Source organism: Tenrec ecaudatus, chromosome 5 (assembly GCF_050624435.1).
Source record: "Tenrec ecaudatus isolate mTenEca1 chromosome 5, mTenEca1.hap1, whole genome shotgun sequence".
Lineage (NCBI taxonomy): Eukaryota > Metazoa > Chordata > Mammalia > Afrosoricida > Tenrecidae > Tenrec > Tenrec ecaudatus.
Window position 1 is genome coordinate 91,409,619 of NC_134534.1, and position 13,957 is coordinate 91,423,575.

General features: G+C 54.5%; 1 protein-coding gene across 1 annotated transcript; it reads right to left on the reverse strand.

The window, feature by feature from the left end:
- Positions 1 to 523: 523 nt before the first annotated feature.
- Positions 524 to 13,387, reverse strand: CARD19 (caspase recruitment domain family member 19). Its single transcript, XM_075549743.1, has 6 exons — positions 13,167 to 13,387; positions 6,285 to 6,427; positions 3,707 to 3,860; positions 1,893 to 1,952; positions 1,497 to 1,568; positions 524 to 873 (listed from the first exon to the last, which is right to left on the reverse strand). Exons 1-6 carry the CDS (start codon positions 13,171 to 13,173, stop codon positions 767 to 769), a joined length of 543 nt encoding a protein of 180 aa, XP_075405858.1. The 5' UTR covers positions 13,174 to 13,387; the 3' UTR covers positions 524 to 766.
- Positions 13,388 to 13,957: the final 570 nt, after the last annotated feature.

A 13,957-nucleotide genomic window follows, 5' to 3' on the forward strand; every position in this document is an offset into this window, starting at 1 on the left:
AGTAGACAGATGTGGCTGGATTCTAGACCAGCTTGGAGCCCAGCTTCTGCCCCTTGCGGGCTGCGGGCCCTTAGACTGTGGGCCCAAAGTGTAGGCTCGGCATGCACGGGCCTCCTTGGAGGCTGAGACCTCATGGCTCGTATCCCATCACAGGCAACGTCCCCTTGGGTTCAGAGAGCAATGGGTGGGTGGTATGGGGGTGGGGGGATAGACTTGTGTTCAAACCTAGAATTCCCAGGCGAGAGGGTGCTTGCTGGTCATGGGACTTGGTGACGGCAGGGTGGGCAGAGGCGTGTGGTGGGCAGCGGTGTCGTGGGGCACCCTGGCTGAGAAGAACTGGTGCCCGAGCATGGAGTGGTGTGAGGAAGGGCAGTGGCTAGAGTGGACTATGGACTTGATCCTGGGAGGGGAGGAGTGTGGACAAGCCCAGGCTCCCTCGCAGAGGGTGGGAGAGTAAGGCCAGAGGGTAGCCAGAGTCAGAGTCCCTGGGACCATCTCTGGAGGGGAAACACAGGCCACTACACAGAGGAGTCTCAGACATTTAATAGCAATGCAGTTCTTTCATACGACAAGGTCGAAGTGAGTCACAGAAACGATCATTACAGCCTTTAGAAAAGAAACTCTCATCCGCTTGGTGGGTGGGCAGCAGACTGGCAGAGGACGGTCTCAGCAGCGGGGCAGCTCCAACAGGCCAGGTAGTTGGTTGGTGGGCACCTCTGGGTTGAGCAGTTGGAGGGGCCCAGTGTTCGAGGCCATGCCAGGGACTTCACAAGTCACCTGCCAGGAAGGTCAGCAGATAGCGGCTGACATGCCTCTCAATGATGACAGGAGAGAAGCCGAGGACACGCCGGGATCTGGGCAGGACCTTGAGGTCTGGAAGCATGGTAGGTGCAAAGGAGGCAATGAGAGACAGGAGTGAGGCCCACAGATCAGATCTTTCACCGAAGACACCCTCCCCCCGCCTGTGCCCGAGAAGGGCTTCAGCCCCTGGGAGCTTTCTGCAGGTCCTCAGTGGCACTGCCCATGGTTTTCGGTAAAACAACAAGCATGACTCTCAAACCTATCTGAGAATTTCTGCATTAGCCACCTGCAAGGGACTGCGAAGGACCACACCTGCTAGCACCCAGGACATACGCACATATTCCTTCTAGGGTCAGTGGGTGCAAACTCTCCTCTGTAAACTAAGGAGTGGTGGAAATCCAGCCCAGACTGGCCATGAGGAAATGGGTCTCCCCCTGGGACATGGGTGGCTATACTAGTAGCAGGCCTGTCTGGTGAGGGTTTCAGAGTTGCCAGGCCTGTGTCCTCAAGGGCACGATATTCTCAGGTGTGGCTAGGCTTAGGGCCCATACACAGAGCCAGTGAGGCAAGGCCTGGGGTCCGGGACCCTCTCACCAGTCTCCTTGGCTGGGCAACGGGCAGAGTACTGGGGCATGCTGGTCTGTCATGAGGACACCTGGAGGGACCTACTAGAGGGATCCCCTGGCAGGACTCACCTGGAGGGCAGCAGTACATGAACAGGGCCAGTCCTGCAGCCACACTAAGGCAGACCAGGAAGCCCAGGGGTCCTGCAGAAAAACAGGCATGCATGAGTGGGGTCCTGAGGCTGCATATGGGCTGCACTGGCAGGTGTTCTCTGTGCTAGGAAGCAGGATGTCTGGGGGTCAACAGAGCCCAGTCCAGGCAGCAGGGGAGGACAGCCAGGGCAGGGATGCCAAGCCTGAGAAAATGCCTGGAGGCTTGGCAGCAAGCACTTTAGAAGGAGTCTGTTCATCAACAGAAAGCTAGGAACAGAGCTGGAAAGGAACTGGTGCTGGGGTCAGGTACTGCGAGAGAGGGAGAGAGAGTGGGAGAGAGAAGGAGGCAGAGAGATGGTGGGATGGAGGTGTTACCCCTGTCACTCAGCTCCCATCTCTCCGTGCCTGTGTCTAGATCTGTGCCATCTGAGTTTTCTAGAAACAAAATCACAGAGCAGGTTAGTTGTGGGGTGAGCCGGGGAGAATGGTGGGCCCCACACCCTCAGCCATTGCCCAAAGGGAACATCCAAAGGCCTGAGACAGGCATGTGAAGTTGGAAGACTGCTGGGTCCAGGGAAACAACACACAGCACCAACCCATGCCTCTATGGGTAGGTGCGCATCAAGCACGCAGGCGGCTGATGGCCCCTGTCCTGGACCCATGCTCCGGTTGTCTCTAGGTGGAAGACCAGGTGCTTGGTCTAGGAGCACTTTCTCCTCTGCCCAAACCATAAGAGGGGCCATTATACAGTGTGACCACAACGCAGCACAACCAGCACGTGCCAGGAGTCCACCTGGTGCTAGCATCCCAGCTGCCTTCACAGCCTACACTTGGAGGTGTGGGGGACAGCCTTGGGGCAAAGGTGCTTCCTTCCCACATGGCTGTTAGGAAAGGGAGGGGATTAGTAAATGGCAGGATGTTGAGCAACAAGCTGGACCAACTCAAGGGCACCTGGGACCCAAGAAAGGCGCTTCCTTTAAGCAGAGGTGCGTTTTACGCCTTGATGGGGAAGGAGCTTGTCCCCGCGGTCTGAAACCCAGGGCAAACTCCGTTGCCTTAAGCGACACACTGCACCACAGCATAGCCCCGCCTGGGTTCGCACAAGGAAGACAGGGTTCTTGGTGTTACCCAGCCAAGCTACCCTTCTCTGTGTGCCCTATGAGGGTCGAAGGACCACAGGACCCCCCAACCAGGAGGGCAGAGCAGGGGTCCTGGGACGTGCCTGGTAGCCAGGCACCAGCATGGTGGTGGCCCCTCCAGCAAGTAGCCCGAGACCAACAGCACACACACCCATTGACCTGGCCTTTCCCACCTGAGAATTTGTTCTCTAGACGGTGGCATCGACCAGGGGATACAGGAAGAATGTGTGTGTGGAGACCACGCCTCCCTGGACCTCTCAGAGGCTCTGACGCTAAAATGAGTCCTCAGCAGCAGTGGGGGTCAGGCTGGCGCTGCAGAAGGGGCCACCAAGCAATGAGGTCATAGGGCTGGTGTCAGCTGTCACCCAGTGCAGTAACCTCCCTCCTCATCCCTTCTTTAGTGCTGATGGCCCACGCAGGTGCCTGCCACCGGACAGAGGAAAAGCTTTCCACCTTGGCCGAGGGGAAAGGGAGAGAGCTGCACAGAGCCAGGCCACAGAGGGTGTGCTCAGCCCTGAATGAGGAGAAGGGAGGCGTGGGGATTCACCGGCAAGCCCTGTCCACAGGAGGAGGATGTCCTAAGTTCCTGCACTGGATGACACCAAGTCAGTGACCCCACTGCCTATAGACATATTCACACGTGATGGGCGTGTCAGTGGAAGAAGCCCAGTGCCCGCCTTCCCTAGGGACAAGTTACAGAGAGATCTGGACATCCCCATCGAGTGCTAGGCAGTGGGGAAAAGAGCGGGATTGCTCCAGTCTATTAGAGGAAAGGTCCAAACTGCACATGGGATGCTACCCTTTGTGTACGAGAGAGCCAGCTAAAGACATGGATGAGGCAACACTCTTTCTGGGCAGACACGTGAGACCTGGTCAACAGCAGTGATATCTGAGGAAGAGTCGCGCAGGGGGGGGCGGGGGGAGGCTCGGAGTCCGATGTGCCGTGCACACACAGGAGCCCCCTTCCTTTCCGCTGCCAGGGCTGGAAGAGGTAGCCCAGGGATGTGGGGGGCACCGTGCTGCGCGGGCGTCCTGAGTGCAGGGACTTACGTAGGGTGTACCGGCTAGGCAGGCAGCTGTGCAGGGGCTGGGCATGGATGTACAGGGCACGGTAGAATTCCTGGCAGTCCCGCTCACTGCTCCGTTGCAGGTGGCTCAGGAGGTTGCACAGCCGTATACGTAGAGCTGCCTTGGGGTTCCGGAACTGGGGGGAGAGGGTCAAGCCAATGGGGCCAGCAGCGGGCAGGGCTGAGAGAAACTGGGGATGGTCACCCCTACTCTCCATGTCTGTCCCCAGCCTCAGCCTCCTCCTGGGTGGAGATGCATGACTTCCAGTGCACCCCAACAATCCATTTACTCAGCGCCCACAATGCCTGAGCTCGGCGGCATGGTTTTAGGATCATGGCTACCCACGCCCTGCCCACTCCATGATGAGGAAACTGAAGCTTGGAGAGGCCATCAGGAGATCAGTGGGCAGGGGCACCGTGGCAAGTGCTCTGTTGAATTTGGCAAGCAGCATCCCTCTAACCTAGGTGGTGGGGCTGTGCTAGCTCAGGGGACGGCATAAACACACTGCAGCGGTTTCCGTCGTACAAAAGTCGGATTCAAGTGCTTACGGATAAATCAAAACTGAAGTGAAAACAAGTCTTTGGGTGTTTTTGCGGAACCGGGGCTTGGCCCTGACCCTGACGGCTCTGCCACCTGGTGGCATCCCCCAGTTCTGCACTGCTGCCTGCTAGCTGGTATGAGTCACAACATGCAGGAACAAGGGAGGTGTGTGCCAGGAGCCCCTGCTTGCCATGGGTTCCCTGCGAGCAAAGGAACGTGTACTGGGGAGGGGGTGCCCAGGGGGAGGTTCACTTTTCAAATATTTTTACAATGAACATGTATTAGAATTTCTATTATACTACTCAGATATGAATATGAACCTATTTAAAAATTGTTGCACTATTTTCATAAATTCAGGAAGTATCTTCCAACCAGGGTGCTCAGTCCCAGGCCTCAGAGAAGACTGCATGTGGTGTCCTAACCACTCTTCCAACGGAGAAACTGGAGGCTTGAGAGATGAAGGGAGTCACTCCAGCCACCCAGCTAAGAAGTAGACCTGGACCACAAGGCCACGCTGGCCTCAGCCCTTTCCATGCCCATCAGCTGGCCTGCTTGGCATGACGTTTGAGCTGGCAGGGAAGGGAGTGGGGGGCAGTGCTCACCACCTTTCCCACCAGGGTCTCTGAAACCCAAGGCCCCTCATGGACATGCGCCCCTAGAGCGGCGGTTCTCAGCCTGTGGTTCGCGACCCCTTTGGGGGTGAACAACCCTTTCACAGGGGTCACCCAGTTCATAACAGTAGCAAAATTACAGTTATGAAGTAGTGATGAAAATAATTTTGTTGTTTGTGGGGGGCACACAACATGAGGAACTGTATTCAAGGGTTGCAGCTCTAGGAAGGTTGAGAACCACTGCTCTAGTGGGAATATGGGCTCGACGCCGGGCTCTCTGCATTTGAAGGATCAATCTCTATCCTTGGCCCGGGATGGTATAACTGCCACAACAGTAGGTGCCCACGGGCACCCTCCCTGCACACAGAGAAGGTGGCAGTGCGGTTCTATGGTCTGGAGCCCATCCCCGTTTAGACACACCCTAGATGGGGACCCAAGGGCAGCAAACAACCCGGCTCCAAGGGCCTAAGGGTTTCCTGTCCCAACTAGCATTCTTAAGCCAACCAGCATTCACGTAAGGGGACACCTGGTGGGAGATGGGACAGTGACTCTCAGCAAGTGTACATCGGAGTCTTAGGCTGCCTGAGCATCACAACCACCCTACAAGCACAGAGACGTTACCAGCCCCTTTCAAGACGAGGGCCCACGTAGGACCACCAGTATCTTCCACCTTGGGGCCTCTGCTGGAGCCCCACAGCACAAGGCTGGTACCTTACAGCCCGAGCAAGTACAACATGGCATTAACAAGGACAAAAGCAACCGTTTGGACCTCTCATTTTGAACTTGTGGAAGATGCAAGGGAAGAACTGCACAAGGGGTAGCAGAGGTAAGGGGGTAGGGGATGGCATATTTGGGTCCCTTTGGCCCTTCCTGGGCACCAGCCTTGGCTCCAAGGTCTCCCTCTACCCACCTCTCCATGTGGGACAGTCCCAGGCCACTGGGTGGACATGAGCGTGCAGAGGTCTCACTTGCAGTACTTTCCAATGCCAGATTTGAGGACGCCCTCCCATAGGGTCCCCTTCCCCTCCGGCCCTGGGCACAGTCCCACAGGAAGCAGACATGGGCCCTGTGTCTATCACCTGTGAACTTGGAGGCACTGCTGAGGGCTGTTTAGCAGCCCTGCTTACAATTCTAACAATCTGTGAACAGATAATATCCCTCCCACTGGCAGAAGGGGAAACTGAGGCCCAGAGGCTCAGTACCTATCCCATGCTGTCATGTATCCTCACCCACAACACTCAAGGCGACTTGAGAAGGGCCAGCAGTCCCACTGACAGATAAAAGCTTGTGGATGAGGCTGGCTCTTCAGGCCTAAGGGCAACCTGGAGTCCTACATCTCTAGAGGCCCGAGAAGACAGGAAAGGAAGTCAAACGCAGCCCAGGCCAGCCCACCCGCAACTTCGCAGCACCTTTTCAGCCTCTTGGTTGGTGAGAATCTGTGGGTAGTAGCGGTTCAGCTGCAGGATGATCTTGTCCACCTGCTGCTCACTTAGGCGCCCATGGCCCGTCAAGAAAGGTGTGTCCTGGACCAGGCGGTCACAGTAGGTCTGATCTGAAACCCAGGGGCAGCAAACATGAGGTGTGAGTAGGCGGCATGGCATGAGATAGAGTGCTACCACCCCCATCACAAAAATGCCAGTTCTGTTGCCAATAGTGAAGCCCGCACACCATGGCCCGCCTGCTCCCCAAGAGAGTGTGAGAATATACTACCATGGCTTTAGGTCCCAGCCTGTGGAGCACCCCACATGTTGGATAATCCCCCCATCTTCCAACCCCTCACCAAAGCTGGAGGGTGAACAGATGGAAGGAACCAGACTGAGCCCTGCGCAGGGCATGTGGAGCCAGGCAGCAGGCCAGGAAGTGCTTCACCCTTAGTCCCGCAATTCTACTCTGGAAGGTTGATCAGAAGAAATAAAATCCAAGAAGCCAGGTACCCTTTTTCTGAGGAGTCCCCAAAACGCCATTTGGAAACAGCAGTAGCCAGGACAGGGAGGAGAGAGGGGGGCAACAAGTGCTTAAGTGAGCCTCACTTCCCCCAGGCAGGATGATGTCTGCCATACAGCACAGATGTGATCTATAAGCCTTCCTCCAATTCTGACGCTGCAGTCTTCTGCATATAATCCAGCCTCTCTGAGGATATGCTCAGCATATAGACGGAGTAAGTATGGTGAGAGAATGCAACCGTATGCACACCTTTCCGGATTTTAAACCGTGCAGTATTCTCAATTTGTACCATGGCCCCCTGATCCATGTGGTAGGTTCCTCGTGAACAAGACGTCGTGTCTGGGACTCCCACTCTTCTCAAAGCTATCCAAAGTTTGCGATGGGCCACACAGTTGAGTGCTTTGTATATTCACTAAAACACAAGTAAACTTCGCTCTGGCATTTTCTGCGTTGAGCCAAGACCCATCTGACATCAACAGTTCTATCTCTTGTTCCATGTCCTCTGCTGAATCTGGCCCGAACCTCTGTCAAAGTACTGCTGCGACTGTTGTTGGATGAGCTTCAGCAAAGTTTCACTTGCCTGCGGTATTAACGACAGTGTTCTGTGCGCTGAGCATTCTGTGGGGCCACCTTTCTTTGGGTGGGTTCAAATACGGATTCCTTTGAGTCAGTTGGTCAAGCAGCTGTTTCCCAAATTTCCTGGCAGAGATGAGTGAATGCTTCCAGTACTTCATCAGCTTCAGTAGGTATTGCATCAATTCCTGGAGCCTTGTTTTTGGCTAATGTTTTCAGTGCAGCGTGACCTTCTTCCTTTAGTGCTGTGGGTTGTTGCTCACGTGCTATGTCCTGAGATGGTGGAAGGTGGACAAGCTCTTTTTGGTGCAGTGACTGCATGTATTTTTTCCATTGTCTCTTGGTGTTTCCTGCATCATTCAATACTTTGCCCACAGATTCTTTCAATATTGCAACTCGAGGCTTGAATTTTTTTTTCTTGAGTTTTGAAGGAGAATGACTCACAGAAACATCCTGTTCGGTGATTTCTTCTGCAGGCAGCAAAGACACCCACCTGAAGAAATAGCTTGTTCAGTAACCTACACCTGCCTGCAGATGACCTGATTCCTGGAATTAGGCAAATCACACAGCCCCGCCCACATATGTACCCCCGTGACTAATCCTGTACCACCCTGCTCGTCTCTATGGAGAGGGTCTTTTGACTCAGGCAAAGGCCTCTGGCAGATTTCCTCCAATAAGCCTGTCTCCTGCTGTTGAGCCTGCCTTTCCTATTACTTACATCTTAGCATTTGGTACCCAACCTGGGCCTGCCTTCCCGGCTCCAAGTGCATCAAGCGACAGCTCCAGAAACTCTCGCTTCCCTTCTGGGTCCGGCCTGGGCTTACTCTGGCATTTTGGACCTACTCCCTTTCTTTGAAGCCTGCATGCCCACTTACCCTACAGATGACACCCCTCAAGAAGATAATGGGGGGGGGCGTTCTCTGTTCACAATTGATGTCTGCCCCCCTATTAATAGGCATGGGGTCCTTTTACACCTGGCCCTGGATAAGGACAGAACAGGGACATCTAACTGCTAATGGAACAGTGAACTTTAAGGCCAGGCCTGGCAAACATCCTAAACTTGAGACCAGGCCAGGTAAAGATCCTAACAGGGAACTGTAGCCTGACATAAAAGGGAAATGTTCAGGAGACCCAAGGTCAGACCAGCAAACTAATTTGAAAATTGTATGGCCATCTACAGAGCTGCAATTTCCGACTCTCTGACTGTGCCTTTAAAAGTAAGCAATGTTTCTCCAGCCTGGAGTCCTTCCCAACTCATGAAAGGGGCATGTCTAATTTTTGAAGCATATCTATTTATCTGTGCTTAAACAAACTTCTGCTTCACCCTTTGTTGTGATGTGTGCATGAGCGCGCACGTGCACATGTGAGAGAGAGAAAGAGTGAGAGAGAGAGAGGAGAGAGCTCTGTACTTGGCAAGGTCCTATGCCATCTTCAGTGTTACAGCTCTTGGCCCATCTTGCAATTCTTTTTGAGACTCCTTCTATGTCTCTATCTCACGTCTTCTCTAAAAGAGAGAGGCAGACAGACAGACTTTCTCTGGTGCTGTCACCAACTGCTCAGAAGGGACTCATTATTACCTTTAAGGAAGACCCATCTGATGCCAGCAGGACAGAACATCACTGGTCTCTGAGCCTTCATAGTGCACAGGTCCTCCCAACGGCTTACACCGTTCTCGTTAGCATCCCCTAACAGTAAGGAGGCGGAGTACTGGGACAGCCAGTGACCTTAGTGTCATATAGTCAGACCATCTTCAGTCTCTGGCTTCAGCGCCTGCTGCCTCTCTCATTAAACAATAAATTAAAAATGCAACCCAGGTATGTACCAAATACTAGGCATTCTTCTGTAGGATCTCACACATGAATCAACCTGACCCTTAGTAATCTAGGGTCAGGAATGGTCTACATGCCAAGGGCTAAGAATCAGAATCAGCATAAAGCTGCATCCTATGAGGTCAGACATACCTCCACTGTCAAATTGTTTCACCATTCTGACACCAGCCACCCCACCACGGTGCTCGCTACCTCTCTGCTGGGTTCAGTAACTCCTTGCAATGGCCCCACAGAACTCACAGGCCATCCTCACAGCCATGTGATTTATTAGGAAGATAATGATACAACTTGAGATAAGGACCAACTTGCAAGTAACAAGAACAATTCAGGAGATAGGATGCAATCTGTCAATCATGATAGCTTACACCCAAAACAGCTTTCTCAGCTGCTCTCAGCCATGCACACAAGCAGGACACCCTTCTGGGCTATGCACGCCTGGGTGCCTTTGGGTACCACCATGCTGCCTGGGGATCCTGCTGAGGCTTCTCTCTGATGCTGGGCCTCACTGGCTTTGTCTCACCACTGAGCAGTCTGCACAGGCTCTTCCACGCCTCTGCTGCTAAGCCCTTTTAGGCCTTCGGGCTACAGTACTCAGTAAAGGCAGACCTGTTTGTCTCTTCCACTACTGCTCGCTCTGCTCATGTGCCCATTTGCAAGGTGCGGGGTTGTGGCTCCTTCCCCTTTACATCTCTTGTTCAGAGATGCCCCAGCTCTACTCCATGGGCCAACTCTCCCACCACTGCTGTATGCCAGCCTCACGGGTCCTATCGCTTGCATGACTGCATAGTTTCTCTGCTGTGCTTGGCGAGGTCCTAGGCCATCTTCAGTCCTACAGCTCTTGGCCCATCATACAAGTCTTTTTGGAGACTCCTTCTATGTTTCTGTCTTACATCTCTTCTCTAAAATTCTCTTTGGGATTGTGTGATTATTTAAACAATCTTCTTGTCAATTCCAGGGCATGGTCTTCCTAGCACCACCATGAATCAACCAATCCCTCCAGCAGACCACAAATCAGTTAATCTTACTGAGTGGATTTAAAAACCTCTAGATGGATAGTAAATACACCCAATCCCTACAAGATATGCAAAATATACCAAGCAGGGGGCAGACTGTAGCCCAATCTATCAGTTTGGGCAGTGCCACAAGCCCAAGACCCAAAAGAGGAATGAACCCGCCCACGGCACCGCACCCTTCCAACATCTCTGTAACACAGTGCCCCACTACTCCCGTTTCACAGACAAGAAACTGAGGTAAAACATGCAAAGTAAGGACTGGCCCCCAAGTCCAGCCAGCCAGGAAGTGGGGATCCCAGGTTGAGATTCATGCACAGCAGAATCAAGGGGACTCCAATTACGGTCTTCAAAGCTATGCCACTAGCTATTCCATGGCTGTCTCCCTGACTTATCCGATGGTGGGGACCTACAGCTGCCTTGCCGCATGCTGCCTCCTCAGTGTGTGCACTGCACTGTGTGCAAAAGACTGGGCACACACTAAAGTTTTGGGGGAATGAATCAGTGTCAAGGACAGGAGGTCAATGGAAAGTAGGTGGTAATCTTCAGCAACCTTTCCCCTAGTCCTGAGGCCTTGGCAGGGTGGGCCTTTGATGCTAATATTCGCGAGTCACTGGCCTGAGTCCCCTGTCCGTAGCATAGATCCAGCGACTGGTATTTACTATGCGTTGACATTCATGAGTTGTACACACAAACTGCACACACGGGCCACTGAAGGAGCACTAAAAAAGGCACAATAAAAACAAATAAATCTCCAAAGGTCCAGGACTTGATAAAGAAGTCCTGAAATGGGTTTCACAGGATTAATGAAGACAGTAAAACTTTAGCCCCAAACCTCGTGTCTTTGTTAAACCTCCCCATCAGGTTTCCAAAGCCCATCCCTCTTCTTATACCCAATCCCTCGACCTGGCATTCTGGGTTCTGGGGGCACTGGCCCCACCTACTTACACCTGGCTTGAAGCAGCCTGGCCTCATCAGTGCTCCTGCACCCTGCTCCCCACCCTTACCCAACTTCCTGCCCTCTGGCTCAGCTGAGAACTTGTCTTTTTAACATCTAACTAACTCTTGCATAGCTCAGTGGACCCCCAATTCCTGAGTTCCCCTGGCCTTGGTGCCACTGAAGCCCAGATCTGTCTCCAAAGGATCCAACAGGTCCTTCTGTCCCAACAACAGATGTGACCTCCAGTGCTGCAAGTGAGCTGAGATCCTGAACTCTGAGCCATGTCTGGAGGAAAGGGGATGCCACCCCGCCCTGAAGTGGGTCACCTCTGATATTAGCAGAGGCTCTGAGGACCACACATCTTGAGTTAATATGCCACAAAGAACTGTGGACCGGGGCCATGCCCAAGGCAGACACAGATGCTGGGGTCAGGGTCCCTGCCCTGGCTCAGATATTGAGCGGCTAAAGACTTTGGGCTACGCCCAATATAATCCTTGCTTCCTCACTGTACAGAGACACTATTTGGCACATCCTTCTATTATGTGGATGGGAAGTGCCCAGCACAGGGAATTGCTCAGAATCAGCAGCCACGAATGAAGTTTAGAGGAGTGGCGATAAGGGCGGGATGGCAGTTGGGGTCTCTTCCCATCAAGGCTGCTGTTGTCGGGTGTCACTGAATGGGTGCTCCGACACACAGTGACTCTGTACAACAGAATGAAACGATGCCTGGTCCTGTGCCATCCTCCCAATGGTTACTTCGGAGCCCATTGTTGCAGCCCATTCTGTCAAGGGTCTTCCTCTTTTCCCCTGCTCCTCTGCCAAGCATGGTTTCCTTTCCCAAGGACTGGTCTCTCCTGATAACATGTCCAAAGTATGTGGCTTCTCCAGATCTATAGAGCCTGTCACTGGGGCCACTAGGGCGGTGGAGAATGGCTGGACTGGAGAGACCAATCCAGGAAAAGAAGTCTGGGCAGTGGGGCTGTCCAAGTGGAGCACAAAAGCTTTGGGGGACTGTAGGCACTCTTTCTGAGTTGTCCAGAGAGCCAGAGGGGCTAACACGCCACTCCTCCGGGCTTCGTCTCTGTAAACAAACATTAGGGGCTGTGAGCATTAACAGCTGTGACCATTCCAGAAACCCAGTGAGTGTTCACCTCCTACTTTCGAAGGAACCCTGGTCACACCGAAATTAAGCACTGGAGGCTAACCAATGAGGAGGGAGTTCGCACCCATCAGCAGCTCAGCAAGGGAAGGCTGTGACACTCTGCACCTGTAAACACTGCTGCTGCTGTAGGCGCCACTGAGGCATTTCCAAGGCATCAACCTTAGGTCAACATGCCGTTGCCGCCCTCCAGTGCCCAGGGCAGCTCCAGGGAGACCTTCCGGATACTCCCAACTCCAAGGTGGATTCTTCCCCTGCCCTCAGTCACCACTCCCGCCTCCCTCCCTCCCTCTCCTGGAAACCAGGGCAACAGACAGAAAATCCCTCTGAAAAAGGAACCCTTCATGAAAGGAGGCCTGGTGGCCCTGTAGTTAAAGCGCTCCGCTATTAAACAAAAGGTCAGTGGTTCGGATCTAGTAAGGATGTGGCAGACTTAGAAACTCTCTGGGGTTCTGTGCTACTCATAAGCTCAGTGGGTGTGAAGTAACTCCAGGGCTATGGGGTTAACAATGACGACCAGAATCAGGTACAGTGACAGTTAGGGGCCAGATTCGCCACAGCTGTCACCTTATCCAGTAGGCCTAGATGTAACAGTACATCCTACTTAGATGCAGTCATCGTCGTACTACTTGGCAGAGGCCAAGGTCACACACACCGCCAGGTCTGCCGGGGCTGCTTCGGGCTCCCTTCCGCTACTGCGCATGAACGGCCGCGTAGACCAGACCGCAGCGGAAAGCGCCGCGTCCTCCGAGCCTCCGCGGCCCTTCCCGGGCTGTGCACGTAGTGGTTCCAGGGCAGCTCCGGGAGCTGACGCCGCTGACCCGGTCCGCACTGACCTGTCATGGCGGCAACCGCTTTGTCTAGCTCGGCCGTTCCTGGAGGGACTGTGTGCCCGCGCTTCCGCCGGCCCGGTCACCTGCGGCCAGGAATGATCTGCCCTGAGGGCGGAGGCGCCTTGCAAATGCCTGCACCCGCCGGCGTGGGTTAGCGCGCTGCCTGGGACCCACGCCCGGCCTGCCCCAGCGAGGAGCCTGGATTCCGCCGGGGGCCCCGCCCTGGCGCTGTGAAACCTGACCCTACGCGAGCCCGCCGCCGACGTCAGCCCCGCCCTCCCCGCCGGGGGCCCCGCCTTGGCGCTGTGAAACCTGACCCTACGCGAACCTGCCGCCGACGTCAGCCCCGCCCTCCCCGCCGGGGGCCACGCCCTGGCGCTGTGAATCCTGACCCTACGCGAGCCCGCCGCCGACGTCAGCCCCGCCCCCGGCGGGCCCCGCCCGGCCCTGGCCTGGAGAGGGGCTTTCGTCCTCGGAGGGACTGGCAAGTCCCCTTGCAGCGGCTGACTCCGCGCCACACCGGGAGCCGTGCGCAGGAAGCAAGACAAGACGACAGCGGAGCAAAGTTTTAAATAGCACTTTGTCTCAATCACGAAGCGGCCCGCTCAAGAGCGAGGGAAGACATGGCCCCCTCCCGCGCCTTCCTGGGATTTTATAGGGATTGGGTGGAGGGACCCTTATTGGCTCACTTCCGCCCCTGTCCTGCTTTCCCATTGGCCCCTATTCCTGTGTCCTGATTGGTTTCCTCGTCCACAGCTTGTACACCCCATTATCATGTAGGGCGGTGTTCCCAT

What these genes read in the sequence shown, in the direction of transcription:
- CARD19 (XM_075549743.1), bottom strand. An exon ending in ATGGGAGCTGAGTGACAGGG is followed by an intron (nt 1,569 to 1,892) that starts GTAACACCTCCA and finishes GTTTTTCTGCAG; the next exon opens with GACCCCTGGGCTTCCTGGTC. An exon ending in CATGTACTGCTGCCCTCCAG is followed by an intron (nt 874 to 1,496) that starts GTGAGTCCTGCC and finishes CCATGCTTCCAG; the next exon opens with ACCTCAAGGTCCTGCCCAGA.